Source organism: Drosophila serrata, unplaced genomic scaffold (assembly GCF_035046125.1).
Source record: "Drosophila serrata isolate PLE 108 unplaced genomic scaffold, ASM3504612v1 contig_276, whole genome shotgun sequence".
In the NCBI taxonomy this organism is placed as follows: domain Eukaryota; kingdom Metazoa; phylum Arthropoda; class Insecta; order Diptera; family Drosophilidae; genus Drosophila; species Drosophila serrata.
This window is the reverse complement of record NW_028257174.1, coordinates 6,563,327-6,587,098: the sequence shown is the minus strand read 5'-3', so window position 1 is coordinate 6,587,098 and position 23,772 is coordinate 6,563,327. Positions and strand designations below refer to the sequence as shown.

At 38.5% G+C, this 23,772-nt stretch overlaps 1 protein-coding gene across 13 annotated transcripts in view; it reads left to right on the top strand.

Annotated features, from left to right (window-relative positions):
* eag (potassium voltage-gated channel protein ether a go-go) overlaps positions 1 to 23,772 on the top strand; it is a 69,028-nt gene that overhangs the window by 34,062 nt on the left and 11,194 nt on the right. For 4 of the 13 annotated variants that reach the window (XM_086835815.1, XM_086835814.1, XM_086835817.1 and 1 more), the window contains exons 4-13: positions 5,059 to 5,185; positions 12,374 to 12,486; positions 16,082 to 16,213; positions 16,800 to 16,912; positions 16,975 to 17,118; positions 20,487 to 20,583; positions 20,646 to 20,992; positions 21,059 to 21,214; positions 21,356 to 21,428; positions 22,533 to 22,732. In XM_086835815.1, coding sequence (XP_086691941.1) covers positions 5,059 to 5,185; positions 12,374 to 12,486; positions 16,082 to 16,213; positions 16,800 to 16,912; positions 16,975 to 17,118; positions 20,487 to 20,583; positions 20,646 to 20,992; positions 21,059 to 21,214; positions 21,356 to 21,428; positions 22,533 to 22,732 — 1,502 coding nt within the window. Of the gene's footprint in view, positions 1 to 5,058; positions 5,186 to 12,373; positions 12,487 to 13,327; positions 13,379 to 16,081; positions 16,214 to 16,799; positions 16,913 to 16,974; positions 17,119 to 20,486; positions 20,584 to 20,645; positions 20,993 to 21,058; positions 21,215 to 21,355; positions 21,429 to 22,532; positions 22,733 to 23,772 lie in introns of those variants that run through there. The other 9 variants (XM_086835812.1, XM_086835813.1, XM_086835818.1 and 6 more) reach the window with 5 other exon arrangements.

Below are 23,772 nucleotides of genomic sequence, written 5' to 3'. Positions count from 1 at the left end.
TAGTTATTACAAAATTGATAATTATAACAATTTTAAATTGTAATTATATTTAAATTGACATATCTCAGAGTAAATCACTAAATTCTCTTATAATTTAATATTGAAACGCTAACATTAAAAAATAACATATACTTGTTCTTTTCTTTAATTCTTAATTGATTAAATTAATATATTTTTATATAGTTAGTCTATTATACAATTTATATTATAAACAATTCAATTTATCACAGTTTCTCACGTATTTTTGCCCCACTGTGCATCGTCCAAGCGGAAATGAAAGTTTTGCGAAATTGCAACCGCATTTGCATATGTGCCAGTGTGTCTGTGTGTCTGTGTCTGTAAGTTTGAGTGTGTGCGACACTCTCTCACTCTCTCTCTGTGTGCGTGTATTTGTTCCGGGGGTGTATTTAGTTAATGGACTAGTTTTGTTATATCCCACAAAGGGGGAGGAGCTCTGCTGCAATGCCCCAAAAGTGTACCCCCTCTCGGTCAAGGCCTCCGGCAAATCCACTTAGGTGGGGACTCTTTTTTTTCGGACTGCGGTCGACCGCACAAATCCAAATCAATCAACGACAAGGCTCCCAAATTTTCTTTTTTTCCATTTCCATTTCCACTTGAATTTCTTTCTCGCTCTCTCTCTTGTTCTTTTTTTTTTTTTTGGCCAACTTACAACTGTAAATGCTGCACAGCTAATTGGCCAAGGGAGAGTGGAAAAGAAGGGGAGGAGCGGGGAGTGGTGGGAAAATACCACCTCATCAATCATCGGGAAACACGGACCGCCTGCCGGAAAATGAAACTGGAACTGGAACTGGAACTGAAGAACCCCCCAATTCCAAAAGCCCAATTTCGATGCCTTTGTTTCCGCTTCGGCTTGTTGACATTTCAGGTTGAGTTGTCAGACCCGAAAAGCTAATCCCAATACCGGTTTACAGGATATCGGCAGGACCTTAATCCTCGCTACACATTTCTTTTCCTGCTGAGCCGTTTTGCCGCCTTTGTTTGGCTTTCAAATAAAAATCAAAAAATCATTAATTAAATCGCAAACTCGGCAATGGCCTCCATCTCCATCTCCATCGTTTTCTTTTCCTTCCCTTTTTCTGGCTGTTGATGTTGACATTTATAATACATCATCCCTGATCGAGCTCATAAATAATTGGGCAATCAGGGGACTGTGCCGTCCATCTTGGCTGTCAATCAGCAATGAAATATTCATCTTCTTGCAATAATATTATTATTGGATTTGACATTTTGAGTGCTTTATTAGTTATCGTTATCAATTTAAGATGTTGAAATTTTATTCAAGAAAATAAAAGGTAAATCGGGGAAAATATAATTATAAATGTAGTTCCCAATTTTAATTCAAGAAGCCTGCTGTATTTACCAAACAATTTCCGATAAATAATTCAAAACCACTTTGGTTTCTTCAGAAAACCATAAACTGTAAATCAAAGCTAAGGAGGTTTCAATTGTGGATTTAAATATTCAAAGGCCTTCTTTCTTTTTCTCTCTCCTGTCATCCTGGCCAAAGCCGGCGCCTTGAGTGTCGTGTATCCTCTGTTCCTTCGCAAAGGACACACATTGCACATTCATTGTGATCTCATTTGGTTCCGTTCCGTTTCGTTTCGTTTCGTTTGGCGGAAACCTTGCTCTCAATCCCAGGCTTTTACCCGCCAGTTGACATTTTTCCCACATTCCCTGCTCTCCGCTCCACTTGGCACCGCAATCGGGTTAAGGCCTGCTCCCGCCGGATGCTCCAGAAGCGGCGGCGGTGGGGGAGGGGCGCTTGGTAGCAATCCGCGGCTTAAAAAGAAATCGCGGCCGGACAGAAATGGCCAAGGCAAATTGCAAAACTTTGTCCAGTCAGCTTTGAATGCCATTAAGTGTGGCAGCCACAAACACACACACATGACACCCAGTCACCGCACAACACACTCTAGAGGAGACTAGAACCTAGAACCCATATTCTTATAGTGCTTCAAAACAATGGCACAATTAGACTGCAGGCATTCTCACAAAAGGAATGCAATAGAAAGCAGCCCAGCAGCAAAAGGATTAGACTGGCCATTACCTACTGGGTCCTTAAATGGTTTAAAAACTATTATTATTATATAGATCATTTACTTAAATTTATAAATCTACAAAATAAAAGACTTGAGAAATGTATGAGCTAAGAGAAACTATTAGGAAAAGTATGTTTCAGATGCTGGAAAATGTTTGAGAATATACTGTCGTCCTATAAGAATTATATCATCTATATTTATAGTCTTGAATTAATCTGAATATGGTTAACATTACAGAAATTTATTTGTTTAACCATATTGTAAATACTTTTATTTATATGATTTTTTACAAATAATTTAATATAAAAACAAATCTTTATGCTTGTACAACAATATTTAATATTTTTCTGGTAAAGCTTAAATGCAACAAAATGATGTGAAGGCTATAAAAATATTGTTCTGGCTAACCCGTCGTATGCGTAATATTTGTTGTTCGCTCCCAAAAAGTTATAATTTGTGGTTTTGCATTAAAAGTATGTAAACATTTTGGTTAATTAAGTTTGGTAATTTTCAGAGAGAGAGAGATTAGTTTGGAGAGGGTAGTTGGTTTAGAGAGAGGAATTAGTTTATAGAGGGGGAGTTTAGCTTAAAGTTAGTTTATGGAGAGAGGTCCAATGTCCACCCATAAACACTGATGTTGCGCTCATCCATCGTCCATTGCTCTTCGTTCTTCCTCAGTGTATATATACTATATAGATACTATACTATCCAACTACTAACAGGCCATATGCAGAGCGTAACGAGATAGCTCTTCTGCCCCCCACAGGGAGGACATTCTCCTGCTTAGGAAGGACTCCTCCCCGAGTTCCTTCTTTTAGTCACGGCAACTGTTGACACTACAAAGTAGGAAACGCTGTTGTTGTTGCTATTGCCAGTGTCCTTGCTGGCTGGTGTCGTAAAAAGAGCTCTCCACGTACGTGCTCTATATATATGTATAAATATATATATGTATAAATATATATATGTATAAATATATATATGTATAAATATATATATATATTATAATATATACATAAATATGCATTCCCCATTTGCCAGCAGCAGCCATCGAGCCATGGCATGCGAATATTTTTATACATATTCATTGGCTTGGCCATGTCCATGTCAATGTGGGTTAGTGTGCTGCTCCTCTGGCTCTTCAGTTTAGCCTCAGGCTCAGGCTTCAGTCAACCTCCTGCTCCTGCTCCTGTTCCTGCCATGGCTCCTCCTGTGTGCCACCTGCAACATGCAACTCCCGGCCAGAGCTGACATGCATGCCACATTTGCATAGCCAGCTGTAATCCCAGCCAATGGCAGTCCCCTCCCTCTATATAATGTCAATGAAAAGTAACAGCCGCGGATTTAAGCAGAGGTGTACCTTTGGAAATCAGTTGGGAATCTTTGAAATTTCACTAAAATAGAAGGTTTAAGAAGAACACGACTTGTTGATAATAATTATCAAATTAGAAATAAAGCCAAACACCTTGAATTAGTTTCTTTGGCGCCTTTATTGCCACTAATAAAATCACCTCAAAAATAATACAAATAACAACACAACACAACACAACACAAAAAGCAAGTCAAATGGCAAACAGTAAATAAATAGTAAAACATCCAGTCAGACTTAATGGGCAGGGCGGCGATGGGTTGTGGAAATAAGAATGGGTTGGGAATGTGGATGGGAATGGGGATGGGGAATGGGTTGAGCATGGGGTTGGTAATGGGGAATGAAGAGGAAATGTGAAGGGAAAGGGGGGCTGAGAATGGAATGCCACCTGCAGGTCGATGCCAGTTACTGTTACCTGATGCGATGCCGTGTCCGTGTCCGTGTCCGTGTCCGTTTCGTCCATATGTTTGTATGTCTGGGAGTCCCTTTGTCCGTGTCCATATCCATGTCTGTATGGCTGCCATGCGATGCCAGCGCGTGGTTTACACATGTTACCTGCTTACCTGAGGACTTTCGATTCGAGCTTGTTCGTACTCCCAAAAAGCAGGCAACAAATTTAGCAATAACAACCGCCATTAGTCGGATGGTGATGGGTGAAGTTTAGGTACTTGGCTGTCTTTATTTGAGATTGAGATTGTACCTTGTACCTTTCGGGAGGTCTTAGCTGTGAGCAGATGTCTTCTTGGATACTTTCTTCTCGGGCTTGTATTGTACTAGTGCCTTTAAAAATATTTGCAGTACGAGCATTCATTCTACGAGCTTCCTAAATAAAATGGAACTTTTCTTGTACCAAGCTTGCTTTTCTCTTCTGGTGTTTGCTATGTACCGAATTTTAAGTTACCTTGTATAAATATTACTCTGGCTTAATTATTTTCTCAATATAGTACCTTACTTTAACAACTATCTTGTACCCTTAATAGGGGACCCTTGGTAAGCCTTGACATGTGCCTTTTAGGAATAAATAAAGCCACACAAATTGTAAATAAGTACCTTTCCCATCACTGCCAACTGTGACTAGAGCAGCTCACAAAAGTGAGTGGGCGGACTGCAGCCAATAAAACGATTTTGATTATGAATGACAACATTTGAAATGTTCCAATTACGCTCAAATATTTTGATAAACTTCCACGGCTAAAATCCCAATAGACTGAACTGAACGGAGCTGAGCCGAATGACTGACTGACTGACTGACTGACTGACTGACTGACTGAATGGAATGAGTGTATGACTGACTGTCGTTGGCCATTTCACAGACAATTGTGAAGGGGAAAATAATGGTGGAATGGTGGAAAAAAATTCCATACTTACCTTTAAAAATTTAATTTGCTATACTGCAGAACTTTGATTGCGATAAATGTACATGAAATGTGTGAAGAGCGGTGATTTGATTGTTCAGATTGATGTGTGTATATAGCAAAGCCTATAATCCAAACAATTCAAGATTCTTTTATAAGAGATTACCTCCATAGAGGTTTAAATAGTGATAAATAACTATATATTCTTAATAAGTCATACATTTTTATATATATTTAAAATGTAATAATTAATTTTGTAACTTCTCTTTCCTTATAGCGGACAGCTCGTTCCTTTTGGCCAACGCACAAATCGTCGATTTCCCGATCGTCTACTGCAATGAGTCCTTCTGCAAGATCAGCGGCTATAACCGGGCCGAGGTCATGCAGAAGTCGTGCAGGTATGTGTACGTATTGCCGATTTTTTTCTCACTTCCGAACTATTCTAGCTGCCCTCGCTGTTGTTGCTGTTGTTATATTCTTGGTGTCGTTTCTTTTTTTATTGATTGTGTGTGTGTTTTTTAATTGATTACCAATTCGGTGGTCTCGATGTCAACGCTTTTCACTGGGAAAAGCCAGGAGTGTATATTTGTCACTGTCACTGTTTCTGTCACCATTTACAGTCACTTCTGTGGTTGTACATTATGTCTTCTTTGTTTTTATTCTTCGCAATGCATGTTGTATGTATATTTTCATTTAATTTAGTTTTAATTTAAATCTGACAAACAGACTCTCCCTGTGATTAATTAATGTGTATCTTTGAGTTTAGTTTCTTATCTGGGGAATTTTAAAGCTTTTCGTGTTCTTTTTTGTTTTCAACAAATTAGAAAAAGAGTTTGTAAGTTAAATTCTTTTTAGGGTTTCTTACAGTCACTTGGATACCTTTTTATTTTTAGATTCTCTTATCATAGCTTTAAAATCCCTTAATTCTCTTTTAAATCAATTTCATTTAAGTTTTTTTGAGACTATGGAAGTGGCTTGGATAGTACAATTTATATTAATTTTATTTCGTCTTATTGATGATTGAGATGTTTATTAATTTCATTTCAATTCTTTTCAAATTTTTCTAGTCTTCTTAGATTTTTAAATGTTTTAAACACATATTTTTCACCACCTTGCATGCTCATTTCTTAGGCAAATATTAGCTTTAGAGCAAATCTTCTTGAAAAGATAAGCTGCATAATCGCACAGGTAACACAGGTGGGCGGAATGGCCAGGCAGAGAAGGAGAAAGAGTGGGAACGAGAGTCAGGAACCTTTCCTTTGGGGGAGCGGTACCTTGGCAGCTAAGAGGATTGTCCGAGATTGCTAGAGATTTCTGCTGGTCACTACTATCTCGCTCTTTCTCTACTCTCACACTCTCTCTTTCTCCCCCTCTATCTGTCTCACTCTCCCACTCTGTCTCTGTTCATCATTAACAGCTGTTCACGCACCTGACCCACCGCCATTTTGCCATGTTTATCTGCTTAACGGCTTATCCGCAGCTGCTTACGCCATTACAGCCATTGGAATGTGGAGTTCATTTATTGTTCACTTTCCTCTCCTCTTGTCATTTTTCCCCCCTCTCTCTCTCTGTCTCTCTGAATCTCTCTTTTTTTCCAATTAATTTGCACACTCTTTGTTTTGCTTTGCTTTGCTGTTGTTGTTGTTGTTGTTTCTGCGCCATTAAAAAACCATTGTCGAACTTAATGCACTTTGCTGCTCAGCGAATTTAATGCAAATGGACGGACCTTCCGCCCTTCCGTTCCCGCATAATGAGTGGGGGAGGGAAACGCCACAATGAAAGGATATATGTATATTAATATATACATGTATTTCTGAGAATATATCCAAAGATATTGAAGAAAAAAGGATAATTGCCCTTTACCTTTGAAGAGGTTCCATTGAACGTATATAATCTGACTGGTGGGACACCTTTTCCTTCCAAACTAGCCGCGGGCCCAAGCTGAATTAACAACCGTTATAAATTGTTACAATTTATAATTTCTTTTCTTAACATTTTCCGATCGTTAATATGGCAGATATATATATGTATGTATATATATATATAGTCCACCGATTTGCCATGCTTCGACTTATATATTAGTTAAATAACAAAGAAGAATAACTCCATAGTTTCATTCAAATAGCTTGCTCTTAAATTTGTTCCAAAACAAATCTCATGATCATATGATTCCCAACTGGTTCTAACATCCCCGTAACGAAGTGACTGCTGCCGACCAAGTCTTAGGAATGTGTTGTATAACAAAAGTTGCAAGTCATTGTTTATTAGTGTTCAAAGTTAGTAACTAATCATACTTACTTACTGGTCATAGATACTTACTGGTCATAGATACTTACTGATCATAGATACTTACTGATCATAATTAGTTACTGGTCATAGTTACTTACTGCTCATAGTTACTCAATGATACTTACTGCTCAGAGATACTTACTGTTCAGAGTTACTTACTAGTCATAGATATTTACTGGTCATAGATACTTACTGATCATATTTACTTACTGTTCAGAGTTACTTACTGGTCATAGAAACTTACTGATAAAAACCTTTACAGGTTTATTAAATGAAAAGTGTTTCATTCTCAATGGTTCGTATATTAGGCTGTCAGAAATGGAAGATACAAAGTAAAACTAGAACTAGAAACAATTCTGTATATTTTTTTTTAGAAACATAATTATATATATATAATATATATTCCATTATAATACTCCTTGAATAATAACTTAAAGGGTTACATTTTTAACCGCTATAAATATGCTTTATTTACTCAAAAATTTATCCCTTTTTTGGAATTCCATTCACCGTTACTCTGTTTCTTTGTTTCTCTGTTTCAAATTGCCTTCCGTTCCTAACCAAACAGATATTCTATGCAAACCTTTGGTGAATTGATGGCAAAAGAGGCTGAGGCTGATGATGGGAGAGGGGAGCAGGAGCATCTGCACAAGTGTTAACTGCATTTGTTTGCCTTAATTTGGCTAGAATTCCGCCTCCCTGTCTCCCTGCGTCCCTGCCTCGTCCCTCCCGGCCCCACCACTGGTTGCCTCATAAATCAACAAGCGGCGACCCAGAGGCCAGCGTATCCAATGATTCTCCCGAGAATTGTTTGTAATTTGCAGGCCGAAAAAACAGCGCTGGAAGCCGCAAAAAAAATGGGGAGAATGGCACTCCATTTTACCATGGAACAGCCACCCCAAAAAAGCCGCCTCATCTCGGTTCACCTGCAGCATCAGTGGGCAATTCCCTAGCCGAAGAAATACAAGTTTTTAATGCCAATCTGCCGTTTAGCTAGCGATGTGCCTTGCTCTTCTGGGCCAACACCAGGGGAGTCGTTAAAGGGGGGCTCCTAAAAAATTTTGGAATATTTAAATTTATATTAAAATTAACAAGGCATATCCAGACATATTTGAAAGGCTTGAAAGAACATTTACAAAATTTTTTAAACAGCAATTAAAAAGAGCTTTCCCTTTAATATATGCTCTATAGTTTAGCCTAAACTGTACCCCCCTGTACTGCACTACTCTTTCGCGATCCGCCCCTGGCCTCTATTGCCATCTCCCTTGCCAAGAGACAGAGAGGGAGAGAGAGGGCGCTATACATTTGCCTCTTTCATACGCTCAATCATCCGTGTTGGTGTGACCCACTTTGTTGTTGTCTTTGTCCCTGTCTCTGTCGCTGTCGTAGTCTTTGTTTTTGTTTGCTTCTTTTTTTCTTTCTCCTTTCTCTTTTTTTTCCTCCGTTTTTTTTTTTTTTTTTTGTATGCCCTCCGTTTTTGCTGTGGTCGCGTGAGAAGCGAATAGGGAATATATAGGAGAAATAGAGGAATGACGGCCAAAGGCAACAGGAAAACAGTGACCAGCAAAAAGTAGCCAAAAAAAAAAAAAAAAAAAAAAAAATAGCAAAAAAGAGAAGAAAAATCGGAATTGGTTAGAGGGAAATGGGAAGGGAAATGGAAAAGTGGGAGGATAAAGAGCAGTCCAGGAATCACTTTATTTCCAATCGAAAATCACTTTTTCATAGTCTTAAAGTTATTATTAGCTAGAGAAATTGTTATTTAAAGACAAGCTTTCTTAAAAAAAAAAAATTGTACTTTATCTTTCAGGGAAATCTGTAAATATCAGTAAAGCGTATACTTAATATTACAGTTTCGATTTAAAATATTGCGCATACGACTAGTTGAACATTGGTTTTTCTTTTAACTAAAAAATTATACAAATAATTAAACTTGCGTATACGTAATATTAAAATCTCGTTTTAAATATTATGCAAACGCTTCATAAAAACGGTTTGGTCATGTTATGTTCTTTTGACTTTTATAAAACTATATACAAATTTTGAAAGTGCGTATAGGTAATATTACAATTTCGATTTAAAAAATTGCCCATACGACTAGTTGAACTTCTGTGTTCATAAAAAGTAACATTATTATAGGTGAGAACGAATTTTCTATTATGTAAGTTTTATTTTAACTTTACAAATTTAACAAAAATTGGAATTACGTATACGTGATATTATAGTATTGATTTCGTATATTGCGTATACGCCTTGTTAAACATTTTTTTTTTTGTTTTTCAAAAAAACCAGCGTTATCAATTTAATTTCCGTAGAAATTACTATTTTAAGGTTCATATTCTTTAAAAATTTTCTTTACAAAAAAGTATATTGCGTATACGTAATATTTCACATTATGTTGATTTCAAATATTACTCATACGCCTAGTTGAACCTTTTTTGTTCTAAGAGCAAACATTATCCTTGTTTTCATTATTATTATTTTCGTGCAAAGATTAAACATTAATCTTGACCCTTAAACGACACAAGATATTTTTCTCTTGGTGAAGTAGGCCTTGAAAGATATAGTTTCATTTGGCAAATATTTATACACATACGCACAAGAGATAATAGGAATTGAAGCCACAAACTTCATATTATCCTCGCAACTAGCTGAGCCTGAACTGAGGAGCCTGTCTGCCACATCCTTCGAGTGGTGTTCCCCTTGGACCCGGTGAAACTTAATAGAATTTCGAGTGCTTCCTGAGAGTGTGTGTGCTCTCACTGTGAACGCATAAACACTTTGTGCATCCTTGTGGTTATATCCATATCTACACATGTATGTATGGCATATATCCAGGTCCTGCTTTTTTTTTGTTGTGTTGTTTGCATTGTAACCCAATTTCGTTTCGTTTTTTGTTCCCCGGCGAACACAAACACACTCGCACACACACACACACACAGCCCGTGACGTCGCCGATTCGCTGAAGCATACATAGTTTGTTGAACTTTTGTGTGAGGTTACGAATAAAGCAAAACAACAGAAATTAACCAACTGCCCCTCGTTCGTCCTGCTCCTGCTCCGGGTCCTGCCCCTCGTTTATCCTTCGTTTTTGTTCTCGTTTCACACTGCTGACGTCATCGCCTGCAAGTATGCAACACTTTTTTGTTGTTGCTGCTTCTCGCTTGCCACTGCAACTTGCCCCTGATTCGGATATATCGTCCGCCTCTTTTTCTTTCCCAACTTTTCCAAGTAATTTGCCCCTTGGCCCGACCGAAAAGTTTTTGTGCCTGCTGCCGTAATTTTTGTTATTTCTTTTTTAAGCCAAAATTCAATTATTAAATATTCATAAGTTTTGGCTTTCGAAAATGCAGCAGTTTTATGTAAAGGCAAACCCACAAGTGAAAAGCTGGCGGGATATGAATTAATGGAATTGAAAAATAATACACAGCCATGCGGTGACTATTTCACGCTGTGCAATGCGAGTTTTTCCAAACACACACACAAATATTTAATATATAATAAAATAAAAGATAAGAAAACTAAGTTTGAAAAGCCGAAGTGTATACACTCTTGCAAGTTGCAATTGAATTATAGGAGCATATCGGAAATATATCATAAATAAGCTTAGCTTAAAGTATTGGCATTCATTGAATCGATATTTAATGATATCTTATTAAGGCAATTTCTTCAACAATGCAATGTTTAAAAAACTCATAACTCAGCAAAAAACGCTTTAATTTTAATTCGGAAAGCTGTCCTATGTTAGTTTTTATTAGTTTAATAAATCCGCATACTCAATTCAAAATTTTACAAAATTAATTTTTTTGACAATTTTTTTGTGACATTTTAACGATGTCACCCCTTAATTTTTTTTTTTTAAATTTTTGAAAAAAATAAATACTTGCCGGATATAGCTAGATCGATTCAGTTTTTGATGCTGATCAAGAATATATATGATTTATAGGGTCGGAAATGATTTTTTCACTGTGTTACTAGCTTCTGACTGAAATTATATTGCCCTGAAGGGGAATAATAATGTATTCTTGTTGACATCAATTATGCATTTCTTTCTGGTTATCCAGATTAATTGCATTGGCCAGGTTATATTTTTGGGATCAAAAAGCGATCACTATCACTATAAATATAAACAAGAGTGAAGCCGCGGACTGAAAGAGTCTCTGAGTAGAGAGAGCAACAGAGAAAGTTAGAGCCTCTTGAGAAATCTCTTATTCTCTCGCTCTCACTTTCTCTGTTACTCTCACTATCTCTGTTACTCTCACTTTCTCTGTTATTCTCACTCTCTCTGCTCTTCTCTTTGCTCGTAGACTATAAATACAGCCACTGACGTGGCACTTACTTCAGTCTGTCCGCGGCCTCCCCGCTGTTAACATCTATGGTGATAGTGATAGTGAAAGTGATAGTTATTTTAAAAAAATTGATCACTTGGTTATTTCTGTCAGACATGTCGAGATGAACTCGTGTCTGCTGATCGAGAATATATGTATATGATTAATGTCTAAATTAACTCGTCTCTTTATGATCATTTTTATTTAAAATATAAATTAAACTTTATTGAATTAAAAGATAAAATATTGGATTTGCTATTATCATACTTATTTAATTAAAGAGAATATTAATTTACTGCAACGTTATATAACGTTATTCTCTTTTATAATATCTATACAGTATCGATATATTAATATTGTATGTCATACCTAAAATGATTTGGGTTTATCTTGAAGTCAAATAATTAAAAACAAAGTTGAAATAGAACTTGGTTTATTATTTTAAAACAGCCTAAATTTAGTTTTTAGTTAGTTATAGCTCTATATTATTTACGCATTTATATATAAGCTGTTTAACTGCCTAATTTTATTATTTAAGTGATTGCCTCCATTAAGGTATTCAGAGAGCTGCCGCATGACCCAGAAATATTATTATTTCCTGCTGAACAAAACAGCAGCTTACTTACTTCGGCCTCAAAAGGAAGTGCATGGGGATTCCATTGAGCGGCAGAGCATTAAATTGATATTTGTTTACTATACTATATTTTTCTGTGGAACAAGTGAAGCAAGTCGGCATTTTCCGCAGATGCCCCGACCAGGTGCATCAATCTTGTTTTGTTCGGCATGTGTTTTTTCCTACAATTTTTCCGTTTGCATTTTCCGTGCCTGTGCCTGTGTCTGTGTCTGTGGCATGCAAACCGACCTAAAGCTAACCAAGAATAATACCTCGTTTGTTCTCCGCCTCTCTCTTTCTCTTTGCATTTATATATATCCTGGCAACCTGGCATCGCATCCTGCGCATCCTTGGACTAACTGCAGATGCGGCTTCATGTATGGCGAGCTGACAGACAAGGAGACTGTGGGAAGGCTGGAGTACACGCTGGAGAACCAGCAGCAGGATCAGTTTGAGATTTTGCTCTACAAGAAGAACAGTAAGTACACACGAGTAAATCCTTTCTCCTTTGACCCATGCTCTCGCTCTCTCCGTGCTAAATTGCCTGTGCCAAGGGTTCTCCTAATGGCGAGTAGTTTGGTCCTGCTGAACCCAAATCAACGTCCGTCATTTTTCCTCCCCCCTTGTCGCTTGATTACTTGCTTGATTTTGGCCCCTCACCAGGTGGCCCACAATTGTGGTTAGTTTAGGAGTAGCTTTTACAGAAATTGAAAGTATTAAAGCTAGAATCTTGGGTAATCTCTTTCATTTTCTATTAGTTTTACACTAAAAAGGGGTTTAGTCTTTAAGATGTACATATTTTTGATATGCTTTTGGTAGATTTCTAACATCTTGACTGCAATTGTAACTTATTTGGCTTTATGCTCGAGCTGTGCCCATCGCAAATTGTTCATTTCGTAGACTCTGTCTAACTCACACACCCTCGAAGCCTTCATAATTCATGGCCCAAGTCCAAGTCCCTGAATCCCCTATCCCTATCCCTATCCCAAACCCTAATCCTTCTTCCTATCCCTCTGTTTTGTGTGCACACACAATCCCCTCACTCCATAATTCCCCTTTCCACATAATGCCAACAAATTGGGGAGCGATGGCAGGCTGCCTGCCGGCATTTTGAGTGTCTGCCCATCAATCAGAATCAAAATCAGAAGCAAAACCAGGATCGGAATACTCACACCAACAGTCTACAGACAAGCGCACCTGTAATGCTAGAACCCCAATCAAAGCCAAATACGCGGGGGAGTCCCCCGCAGAGAGTATTGCCAGAAAGTATTGCAATTGGCCAGCTCATAAATTAACGCCTCCGAGTATCAATTTTACAGATTTGCAATGTGGCTGCGCCCTCTCGCAGTTTGGCAAGGCACAAACCCAAGGTAAATTATGGAATGAAAGTTGGGTTTAGGTATATTTTGTTAACTTTAAATAGCAAGAAATATTTGCCTAGAATTTACCTTATATCCAGCCTTATTAAGGGAAAGAGTCAGTCACTTGTAATCCTTTTAAAGCAAATCTTGCTTTAAGCACTACTTGAAAAAGAACTTGGGTTCAGTAAGGCCCACTTAAGTGTACTGAAAATATTTAAACAACTAAAACTAAACCATTATTCTTGGCTAAACATTTGGCTAAGAATTAAAGGACATCGAAAATAGATTCTTTTGGCTGTAGCCACAAATTTAGAATTATACTCACACCCCGAGAAAAAAAGAATGTATTGGGCATCTCAATTTAGTTCTGGCAGTGTGCCCGCAGCAATATTCGTACTTCCTGTTGCATGTGTGGTCAGGATGAGTATTCCGGGAAATGGGGAAATGGGAAAGTGCATCGTGGCATCGGTGGGTGGTGCATTAAATAAGCATAAATCAATTGCAATATGAGGGAGAGGGAGGGAGGAAGGAAGGAGAGCGAGCAAACAGCTGCTGGTCTGGCGCAACTCGATTGAAAATTGCACTTGGCCAGCGGTTGGAATTCACTTTGATTGGATTCCAGCCAAGGATGAAAATTGCGACCTCCACTCTGCTCTCTGAATTGAAAACAAAAGCCGAATCTTTGGGAAATTTTGTGCTGACAGGTACATAGCTATCTCTCCCCTTGAAACTTTTAATAATAAATCTATTCAATTTGAATCAATATGAGATCAAATACATAAAGGAGGCAGGGACAGGAGCAGGAGCAACAAATAACCGCGCACAAACATTCAACCGGAAACGGAAGCAGCAAATTGTGCCTGTAATTGGTGCATAATTATGCTATCAAACCCCACACACACACACACACTCTCACACCCAGGAAGGGAAAGAGAGTCCTTGACCCGTGAAAATTGAAATGCAATTAATACAGTCAAGTCACAGTTAAAGGCTCCCATTATCCAGAGTGTTGGGCAATTCACGCCAGGTGATTGTTTACATAGAATGCGAGTTGTAATTGAAAGCAATTATTAGGACTCTTGAGATGAGAAATTAAAGAATGCTAAAGATGACTTAATTATTATTTTAAAAAGAAAAGAAGTACTGTATAGGATAGAAATATACCTCCAGAGATTAGTTTTCCCAATGCCCATTCATTTATTTTCTCTATTAGCCATATAAAAATTGCAGTTTATCTAGCCAAATCTGACATTATCTATTTAGTATTTGTTCGACTTTAATGCCGCGATTTCCAAGGCAAAACACTCTGATTGCCGTTGCCATCGGTTATTCATTGAATTATTCATTCGGTCAGAGAAAAGGAAGTCGTTCGAGTAAGCAGCTTTCGCTGTTGCATACTTATGGAGCGCACTGTATGTGCACACACACAAAGACACTCCCATATATGCGTAATTTACATCTGGCATTGTCTGGACCCAGCAGAATCCAGAATTCGAGCATCCAGCAGCCATTATCCAGCGTTCCATATCAATAATTGCAATCCAATGAAATGTTTGCTGCCCCCCTTATGCGATGCTTATGTCTCTACACGGAAAGCAAAGTTTGTAATCAGGGAATTTAAATCAGGGATCATAAATTATTTTAAAGAACATCATTTTTATAAACCACTTAAATTGAAACAAGAAAGAAAACTAACTTCGGGGAGCTGAAGTTTGTATATCTTTTCAGTTTCGAATTGAAATATAGGATCTTATCGAAAATCCAAATAGGCTTACAATATTCGCATTCTTTGAATCAATATATATCGATATATTTTTATGACTTTTTATTTGACAAACCAATGTTTAAAAATTGCATAACTTAGCCAAAAAAGCATTAATTTTAATTCGGAAAGCTGTTCTATATTAGTTTTTATTAGTTTAATAAATCTGCTTACTCCATATAAAAATAAAAAAAATTAAATTTTTTGCCAATTTTTTTTGTGAAATTTTAACAATTACACCTTACATTTTTTTTTTAATTTTTGAAAAAAATAAATACTTGCCGGATATAGCTAGATCGATTCAATTTTTGATGCTGATCAAGAATATATATGATTTAAAGGGTCGGAAATGATTCCTTCACTGTGTTACAAGCTTCAGACTGAAATTATATTGCCATGAAAGGGCATAATGATGTATTCTTGGTGACATCAATTAGGCATTTCTTTCTGGTTATCCAGATGTATTGCATTGGCCAGGTTATATTTTTGGGATCGAAGGCAGTCAGTATCACTATCACCATAGATGTAAACAAAGGGCCCGCTGTTAACATCTATGGTGATAGTGATTGTGATAGTGATTGCCAAATTATGAAAAATGGCTGAATCTTTTATTTCCGTCAGACATGTCTAGATAAATTCGTTTTTGCTGATCAAGAGTTTATATGATTTATAGGGTCGAAAATGACTCCTTCTCAGAGAAACCATAAGAGTACCCTGCAACAAATATAGTTTTAAAAAGGAATATCGTTGAGTGATTTCAGTAATGACCTTTGACTCCGTCGTCCCCTCAGTGTGGTCGTAAACTAAATGCGAATGGGGATTCTCTATCGTTTGTGCAGCGCACTCGACTATGGAACCATCCGTTATCTGGCGTACTTATCTTTATATATATATATATATATTTACACTAGTAGTTTTTATTAATTCCGCTTCCCGTTTCCCCGATGCAGAAACCCCGCTATGGCTGCTGCTGCAGGTGGCACCGATCCGCAACGAAAGGGACCTGGTCGTCCTCTTCCTGCTGACCTTCCGGGACATAACGGCCCTGAAGCAACCCATCGACAGCGAGGACACCAAAGGAGGTAAGCGAGCTCAATCTATGATATGATTTTTTAGAACTCAGTTTTATGTGTATGGAGCACGGCAATAGAAAACTATTTAATGCATTTCTTTCTTTTAAGCACTCATTTTAAATAATTTGAAATCTGCATATATAATATTTTTGATAGAAAAATAAATACCAATTCGTTTTAGTCTTGTTAGAACTGTGCTCCATATGAATTTCTGCACCTGTCTCTTGCAACCTTACTACTCTTTCTCTTTCTCTTTTCCATGTCTACACACACACACACACACCACTCACACACAATCTATACACGCACACCTGTAAATACACGCTTCAACAAATTGAAAACCAACAAAAACTGACCGAAAAAAAAATAACAAAATGAAATCAATTGAAATCTAAACCAAAACCAATGCAATTCGATGTGCCAACAAAACACAACACAATACAACACACATGCTGTATAAATAAATAACACTCCATGTCTATAACTATAACTATATCTATAACTATATATCTGTTATCCTGTCGTTATGCACCTCTGTGTGTGTCTGTCCTGTGTGCGTGTTGCATCCTCGTAGCGGTTAATCTATTTTTGCCAGTTTTAGGTCTCTCAAAGTTCGCCAAATTGGCAAGATCGGTGACAAGGAGTCGCCAGTTCAGCGCCCATCTGCCCACGCTGAAGGATCCCACAAAGCAGTCCAATCTGGCGCATGTGAGTGGGATTTCTATAAATACCAAATCTCTTATTTATACATATGTAATGATATATTTTAGATGATGTCGCTGAGTGCGGATATCATGCCACAGTATCGGCAGGAAGCGCCCAAAACGCCGCCACACATACTCCTGCATTATTGTGCATTTAAAGCAATTTGGGACTGGGTGATATTGTGTTTAACATTTTATACAGCCATCATGGTGAGTAGATGTTATATGATATATAATATATTCATATTCCTGTTACTCTTGATTTATAGTGTAGCCTTTTTATTATTATTTCATTAGAGCCTCTTCTTTTGTGTCTGACAACGATTTGAACATACTTTTCTGACATGACCTGACTGAGAGTCGTGTGTGTCTGTGGGTTGGGTTTAACATATCTAGGGGCATGTGCCACCTGCCTACAGCCACATCACAGATTGCCACAAAGCCGCATGCGACGCCTTTTCATAAGCCAATGGCAGCTTGTCTGCTTGAATTGTGTCTATTTCCGTCAACAAGATGTTAACATTTTCGCTTAAATTGAGCTCAACATCTATGCACATCCTTCTTCCATCCTCCACACACGTGTGTCAAGGATTGGAACTGTTGTGAGCTCCAGATCCGAACCCGAACCCAAACCAAACCCAATCCAAACCCAATCTGAACTTACGACAAAGTATGTACGTAGTATTTGCTGGCAAAGTTGTTGCACTTTCTTGTTACGACAGTTTTCGTTTGCTTATTGTTTAATGACATTTTGCGGCATTGTTGTTTTGTTGGTTTGTTATTTTGGTTTGGTTTTTTGGGGTTTTTGTGGCTGTCGCAGCAGCAACTTTTTGAGATAAATGTATGGCCAGCAACAAATCAAAACTTTGTCTGTCTCTCACTTTACGGATAAAAAATACGTGTACGTACGTAGGAGATAAGGGATGTTTGAAATCAGGTCAAAGGGTAATAAATGTCTACTGGAAGTTAGTACAGATATATATTAAATCATCAACAGATGTTTTCTGATTTATGGGAATCATAATTAACTGGTATTAAAGATTTACACAGCTTAAACTTTTGTAGATCTAGTAAAAAAGGGGGTTTTCAATAAGGAACAGATTTGAAATATCTTTAACGCTTTAATATTGGTTTATAAATTTAACGGATATATAATTAACCTTCGCATCAACTACAGATGCAGTTTAGATATATATCTCGACTTGCTACTCAAGTATTTCCTCCATACTCTCTTTTAAGACTTAAACCATTAAAGTTTCGTCTTTAAAGGTCATTTATTTCAGAAGGTATGGCCTTCTCTCTCAGCCACACATATCACTTTCACCTGGGCCAGGTTAAAGGTGTATGCCAAAGCCTCTAATTAGGCAAAATGCACCTTTGAATCGGATCGGAAAGGACTCCGTCTCGGGCTCAAGTGAGGAATCCAGATAACGACCCTCTGTCAGACATTAATGTTGATTCGCAGCAGACAAAGCGACTGACTGACTGAGGAGGAGCGGCTGAGCCCAGAGCCGGTAGCTGGGAGGAGTGGTGGAACTGGAACTGGGGGACAGACAAGTGCACACATTTACATGACCAAGTGGCTGCTCAGACACTCATCCATCCCCGTTCCCCATCATCCTTTTTGCCAGAGACAGACACAGAGAGAGAGCGGACGGCTTATGTTTTATGTGCTCAAATTAATATGCTCAGTCGGGGAGGGGGGAGGAGCAGGAGGAGGTCCTGTCGAGGACGAGGACGAGAACAGAGACTGACAGCGCAGCGTTCGTGGCTTGTAATCCAACCTCCGACCGGGCCAAGACGAGCCATGTTAAGAGGCTTGTAACTGCCACTTGGGGCAACAGTTAAGACAACACACCGCCTCCCCTTCCGCAGAATAAGGACGAAGTCGGTGGAAAGGCCGGCCAACTGTTGCTGAACGCCTGGCAAAACGGACACCACCTGGAGACTTGGGACTTGGGTGAAGATTTTTTAGCATTTTCAAGAGAGCAGGGGAGGCGGAGGAGAAGCCTGGGAAATTCTGGATCAACTAAGAGCATTGTGATTTGAGGGAGACCTCACTAGTAGTAGGTTTATTCTGGTACTAGATTTACTACATATACCAAAACTAGGAATAATTATATTAAGAAATAAGAAAGGAAACCAACTTCGGGCAGCCGAAGTTGTATACCTCAATTAAATTATAGGATCGTATTGGATCATTACTTGGCTTAAAATATTTGCATCCTTTGAATCAATATATTTTTATATGACAATTATTTCAACAAATCAAAGTTTAAAAATCTCATAATTAAGCTAAAAAAAGCATTAATTTTAATTTGGAAAGCTTTCCGATGTTAATTTTGAATAGTTTTATAAATCTGCTTACTCGATTTAAAATTTTAAAAAATTAACTTTTTTTTTTTGCCAATTTTAACGATTTTTTCCCCCTTTAAAAATTCACAAATTTTTGAAAAATAATGAATTTTTGTCGGATATATCTAGATTTTCCGATCGTTCCTATGACAGCTATATATATGTATATATATATTCCACCGATTTGCCATGCTCCGACTTATATATTAGTAAAATTATATAAAAGAAAAAGTCCATAGTTTCATTCAAATAGCTTGCCCTTAAATTTGTTCCAAAACAAATCTCTTGATCATATGATTCCCAACTTGTTCTAACATCCTCGGAACGAAGTGACTTCTGCTGGCCAAGTCTCAGACATTTGTTGTGTTACAAAAGTTGCAAGTCATTGTTTATTAGTGTTCAAAGCTAGTAACTGATTATAACACATACTTACTGGTCATAGATACTTACTGATTTTAGTTAGTTACTTGTCATAGATACTTACTGATCATAATTACTAACTGGTTATAGTTACTTACTGGTCAGAGTTACTTACTGGTCATAGATACTTAGTGTTCAGAGTAAGTAACTCTGGTCATAGATACTTAAGGTTCAGAGTTACTTACAGCTCATAGTTAATTACTGGTCATAGTTATATAAATCGTCTGATTGTTCCTATATCAGCTATATGTATGCATGTATATATCTAGTCCACCGATTCGCCATGCTCCGACTTATATACTAGTAAAATTATATAGAAGAATAACTCCATAGTTTCATTCAAATAGCTTAAATTTGTTCCAAAACAAATCTCCCACATCTGTGCATATAATTCCCAACTGGTTCTAACATTCCCGGAACGAAGTGACTTCTGCTGGCCAAGTCTCAGACATGTGTTGTGTTACAGAAGTTGCAAGTCATTGTTTATTAGTGTTCAAAGTTAATTACTGGTCATACTTACTTACTAGTCACAGATACTTACTGATTATAGTTACTTAGTGGTCATAAATACTTACTGTTCAGAGTTATTTACTGGTCATAGATACTTACTGATCATAATTAGTTACTGGTCATAGATACTTAGTGTTCAGAGTTACTTACTGCTCATAGATACTTACTGATCATAGTTAATTACTGATCATAGTTATTTACTGATCATTGATACTTACTGATCATAGTTATGAAGACTCCTTCACTATGTTATAAGCTTGTTTACTAATATCGTTACCAATCTCTTTATTCAGGTGCCATACAATGTAGCGTTTAAAAATAAAACCTCAGAGGATGTTTCCCTGCTCGTGGTCGATTCAATAGTCGATGTTATATTCTTTATAGATATTGGTAAGTCAAACTTAATATATTTTTATAAATATATAAATAATAATTCCTTACTCTACCCTCAGTTTTAAACTTCCACACAACTTTCGTGGGTCCTGGCGGCGAGGTGGTCAGCGATCCCAAGGTGATCCGTATGAACTACCTGAAATCGTGGTTCATCATCGATCTGCTCAGCTGCCTGCCGTACGACGTGTTCAACGCGTTCGATCGGGACGAGGATGGGATCGGGTCCCTGTTTAGTGCCCTCAAGGTTGTCCGCCTGCTCCGGCTGGGACGGGTGGTACGTAAGCTGGATCGCTACCTGGAATACGGTGCGGCCATGCTCATACTCCTGCTCTGCTTCTACATGCTGGTGGCCCACTGGCTGGCCTGCATTTGGTATTCGATTGGGCGCAGCGATGCCGACAATGGGGTGAGTTATGATCCTGGAGGGATGTCAGTTTCCAACTAAATCTGATCTTTACGTGTCCTCTTGCAGATCCAGTACAGTTGGCTGTGGAAGCTGGCCAATGTGACGCAATCGCCGTATTCGTATATATGGAGTAATGACACCGGGCCGGAATTAGTGAACGGGCCGTCACGGAAGAGCATGTACGTGACGGCCCTATACTTTACCATGACGTGCATGACCTCGGTGAGTATCCCAACTAGGAGAATTTGTACTTAATGATAATAATATCTCGTATATATCTCTATCCTCTCGTTCTTTTTGTGTGTTTTGTTTTGTTTCGTTTTGTATTTTTCTCTGCTCAATTTTCCACAATTTTCTATACAGGTGGGCTTTGGCAATGTCGCCGCGGAGACAGACAACGAGAAGGTGTTCACCATCTGCATGATGATCATTGCAGGTGCTGTGTCCTTAACACGTTCCGTTGCCGCGTCAAAAGTCTCTTGATATTCCCGCACACGCGTCACGCTTATCAAATTCCGGTTTCCGATTCTCGACTCTCGATTTCGATTTCGATTCCGATATCATTTGAAAGCTAGGCCATCCGCTTGCGCTGCTAGAACTAATAAATCGCTCCAGTTAATTGGTGTAGAGCCTTATTCGACTCGTAGACCATGTCCATTTTGTCCATGTCCCCCTTAGTAGAGCAGCTCACTCACACTCCTTCAGTCAGTCAGTCAATCGGTCAATTATTGATTGATCGCAGCCAGAGTCTCAAGTTATTTTTTAAATCTCTCCACCCTTCTTCTGCTCCGTCGTCATCTAGTTGCACAATTCGTCGCCATGTGTGAGTTGCATTGCTCTCTCTATACCTCCCCCTACTCGTTGTCCGTAACTCGTTATCCGTAACTCAATAGCCGTAATTCGTTACTAGTTAACCATAACTCGTTATATGGAAGTCGTTGAACATAATTCATTATAAATAATTCTCTCTGTACATATACAAATAGTTTTTACATCAAACGAGAGCATCTCACGTCCACTGTGCATGATCAGTGAGTGATCCATTTTGCCCAAAAAAAGGAGATTGCCATAGAATCTCATAGAACCCACTGATCCTGCACAGTGACTCGCTCATGTCACTCGCTCCTGCTCCTTATTCCACATCCTTTGCCTCTTCTATGTCTCTGTCCAACTGTGTGCTCGTCCAATCTGTGGCATTTATTACTGTTCTAGCCGCGCACCTGTGCGTTTCTTCTTCCACAGCGCGTAGCATCAGCGATTATTGATAACACACACACCTTACAACTATCTTTCTCTCACAAATCACACTCTACAGAGAGGGAATATCTATATATTTAGGATTGCATATATTCTCCCTCTCTGTGCACTCACATATCTCAAGTGTTATCTAGCTGATCGTGTAAAGTTCGCTTTGAATGGATCCCCAACTGCTACGAACTCCAACTCTGTGTGTGCACTTGCCGCTTAATGCGTCTGTCTCATCACCGATCTCTCTCTTTCTCTCCCTCTCTATGTATATACAACCAACCCAACAATATAGCCCTGCTGTATGCCACAATCTTTGGCCACGTGACCACCATTATCCAGCAGATGACCTCGGCCACGGCCAAGTACCACGACATGCTGAACAACGTAAGGGAATTCATGAAACTCCATGAGGTGCCGAAGGCTCTCAGTGAGCGCGTAATGGACTATGTCGTCTCCACCTGGGCCATGACCAAGGGTCTGGACACCGAGAAGGTAAGTTCGATCGTCGGAAACATATCGTTACATTCATCCATTCAGGTTCGACAGGAAATGATAGTCTCAGGGAGAGACTAAAGGGGTTTACATATATGCCCTTTTTTGTTGCCAGCCAGCTTCTAACTTCCCGAATCGTATACATTCAAGCATTATTTCAGACCGCGTTACAAGATTCGTTCATCGTTCGATCGAGCATTACTTGTTAGGTGAAAATGCATTATAGTAAAGATGATGCTTCTGCCTCATTCATTCAATGCTTTTGTAAATAGACTTTAAAATTAATTGGGAATGGGTTTCGCTTTGTACATAACTATTGAGCTGGCTATCTTGTAAAGCTTGAATCACTTCAGTCTATCACTATCTCTAATGCACTCGGCATACGCACACATACATAACATACAAGTTGGAAACACTCGCTACTCGTTACTCGTCCATTGCTCTTCCTTACTTGCTCTTTGTTACACACTACTCGTTACTAGACATGCGTCACTCTACCCATCACTTGCTTACTGCTTCATGTTATTCGTCATTTGTCATTGAGCATTGATCATTGATCATTCATCACTCGTCACTTGACTCACGCTTGCTAGTTATACAGCTTTACGACATACACAGGACACACACACACATCTCTTACTCCACACCAGAACAAAAACACCTCGTACTATCTCTCTCCTTAATTCTCCGACAAAAAACAAATATTGGTCGCTGCTATCGCGCTTTGTTTCCTATTATTTTGAAGCTACAACTCGCATACCTAGGCCTAAGATCAATAAACCCCAACGAAAAGTACCTTGGCAGGGACACCAAAACCATCCACCCACAGATCAAGGACCAGGTCCAGGGTCCAAGGTAAGCTGTGGGTGGCCCAGAAAACCGATTATCGTTAACTGATAACTGATTAAAATTGCGGATTCATCACCTTAAGCTCTAACCTCTAACGAAACCATCTTTGACAGAACTCAGCTAACCGATGATCTATCTCTCCATTCTCTCCATGTGTCTGCCCGCGAGCGAGATCCGTGCCAAAACGAAAA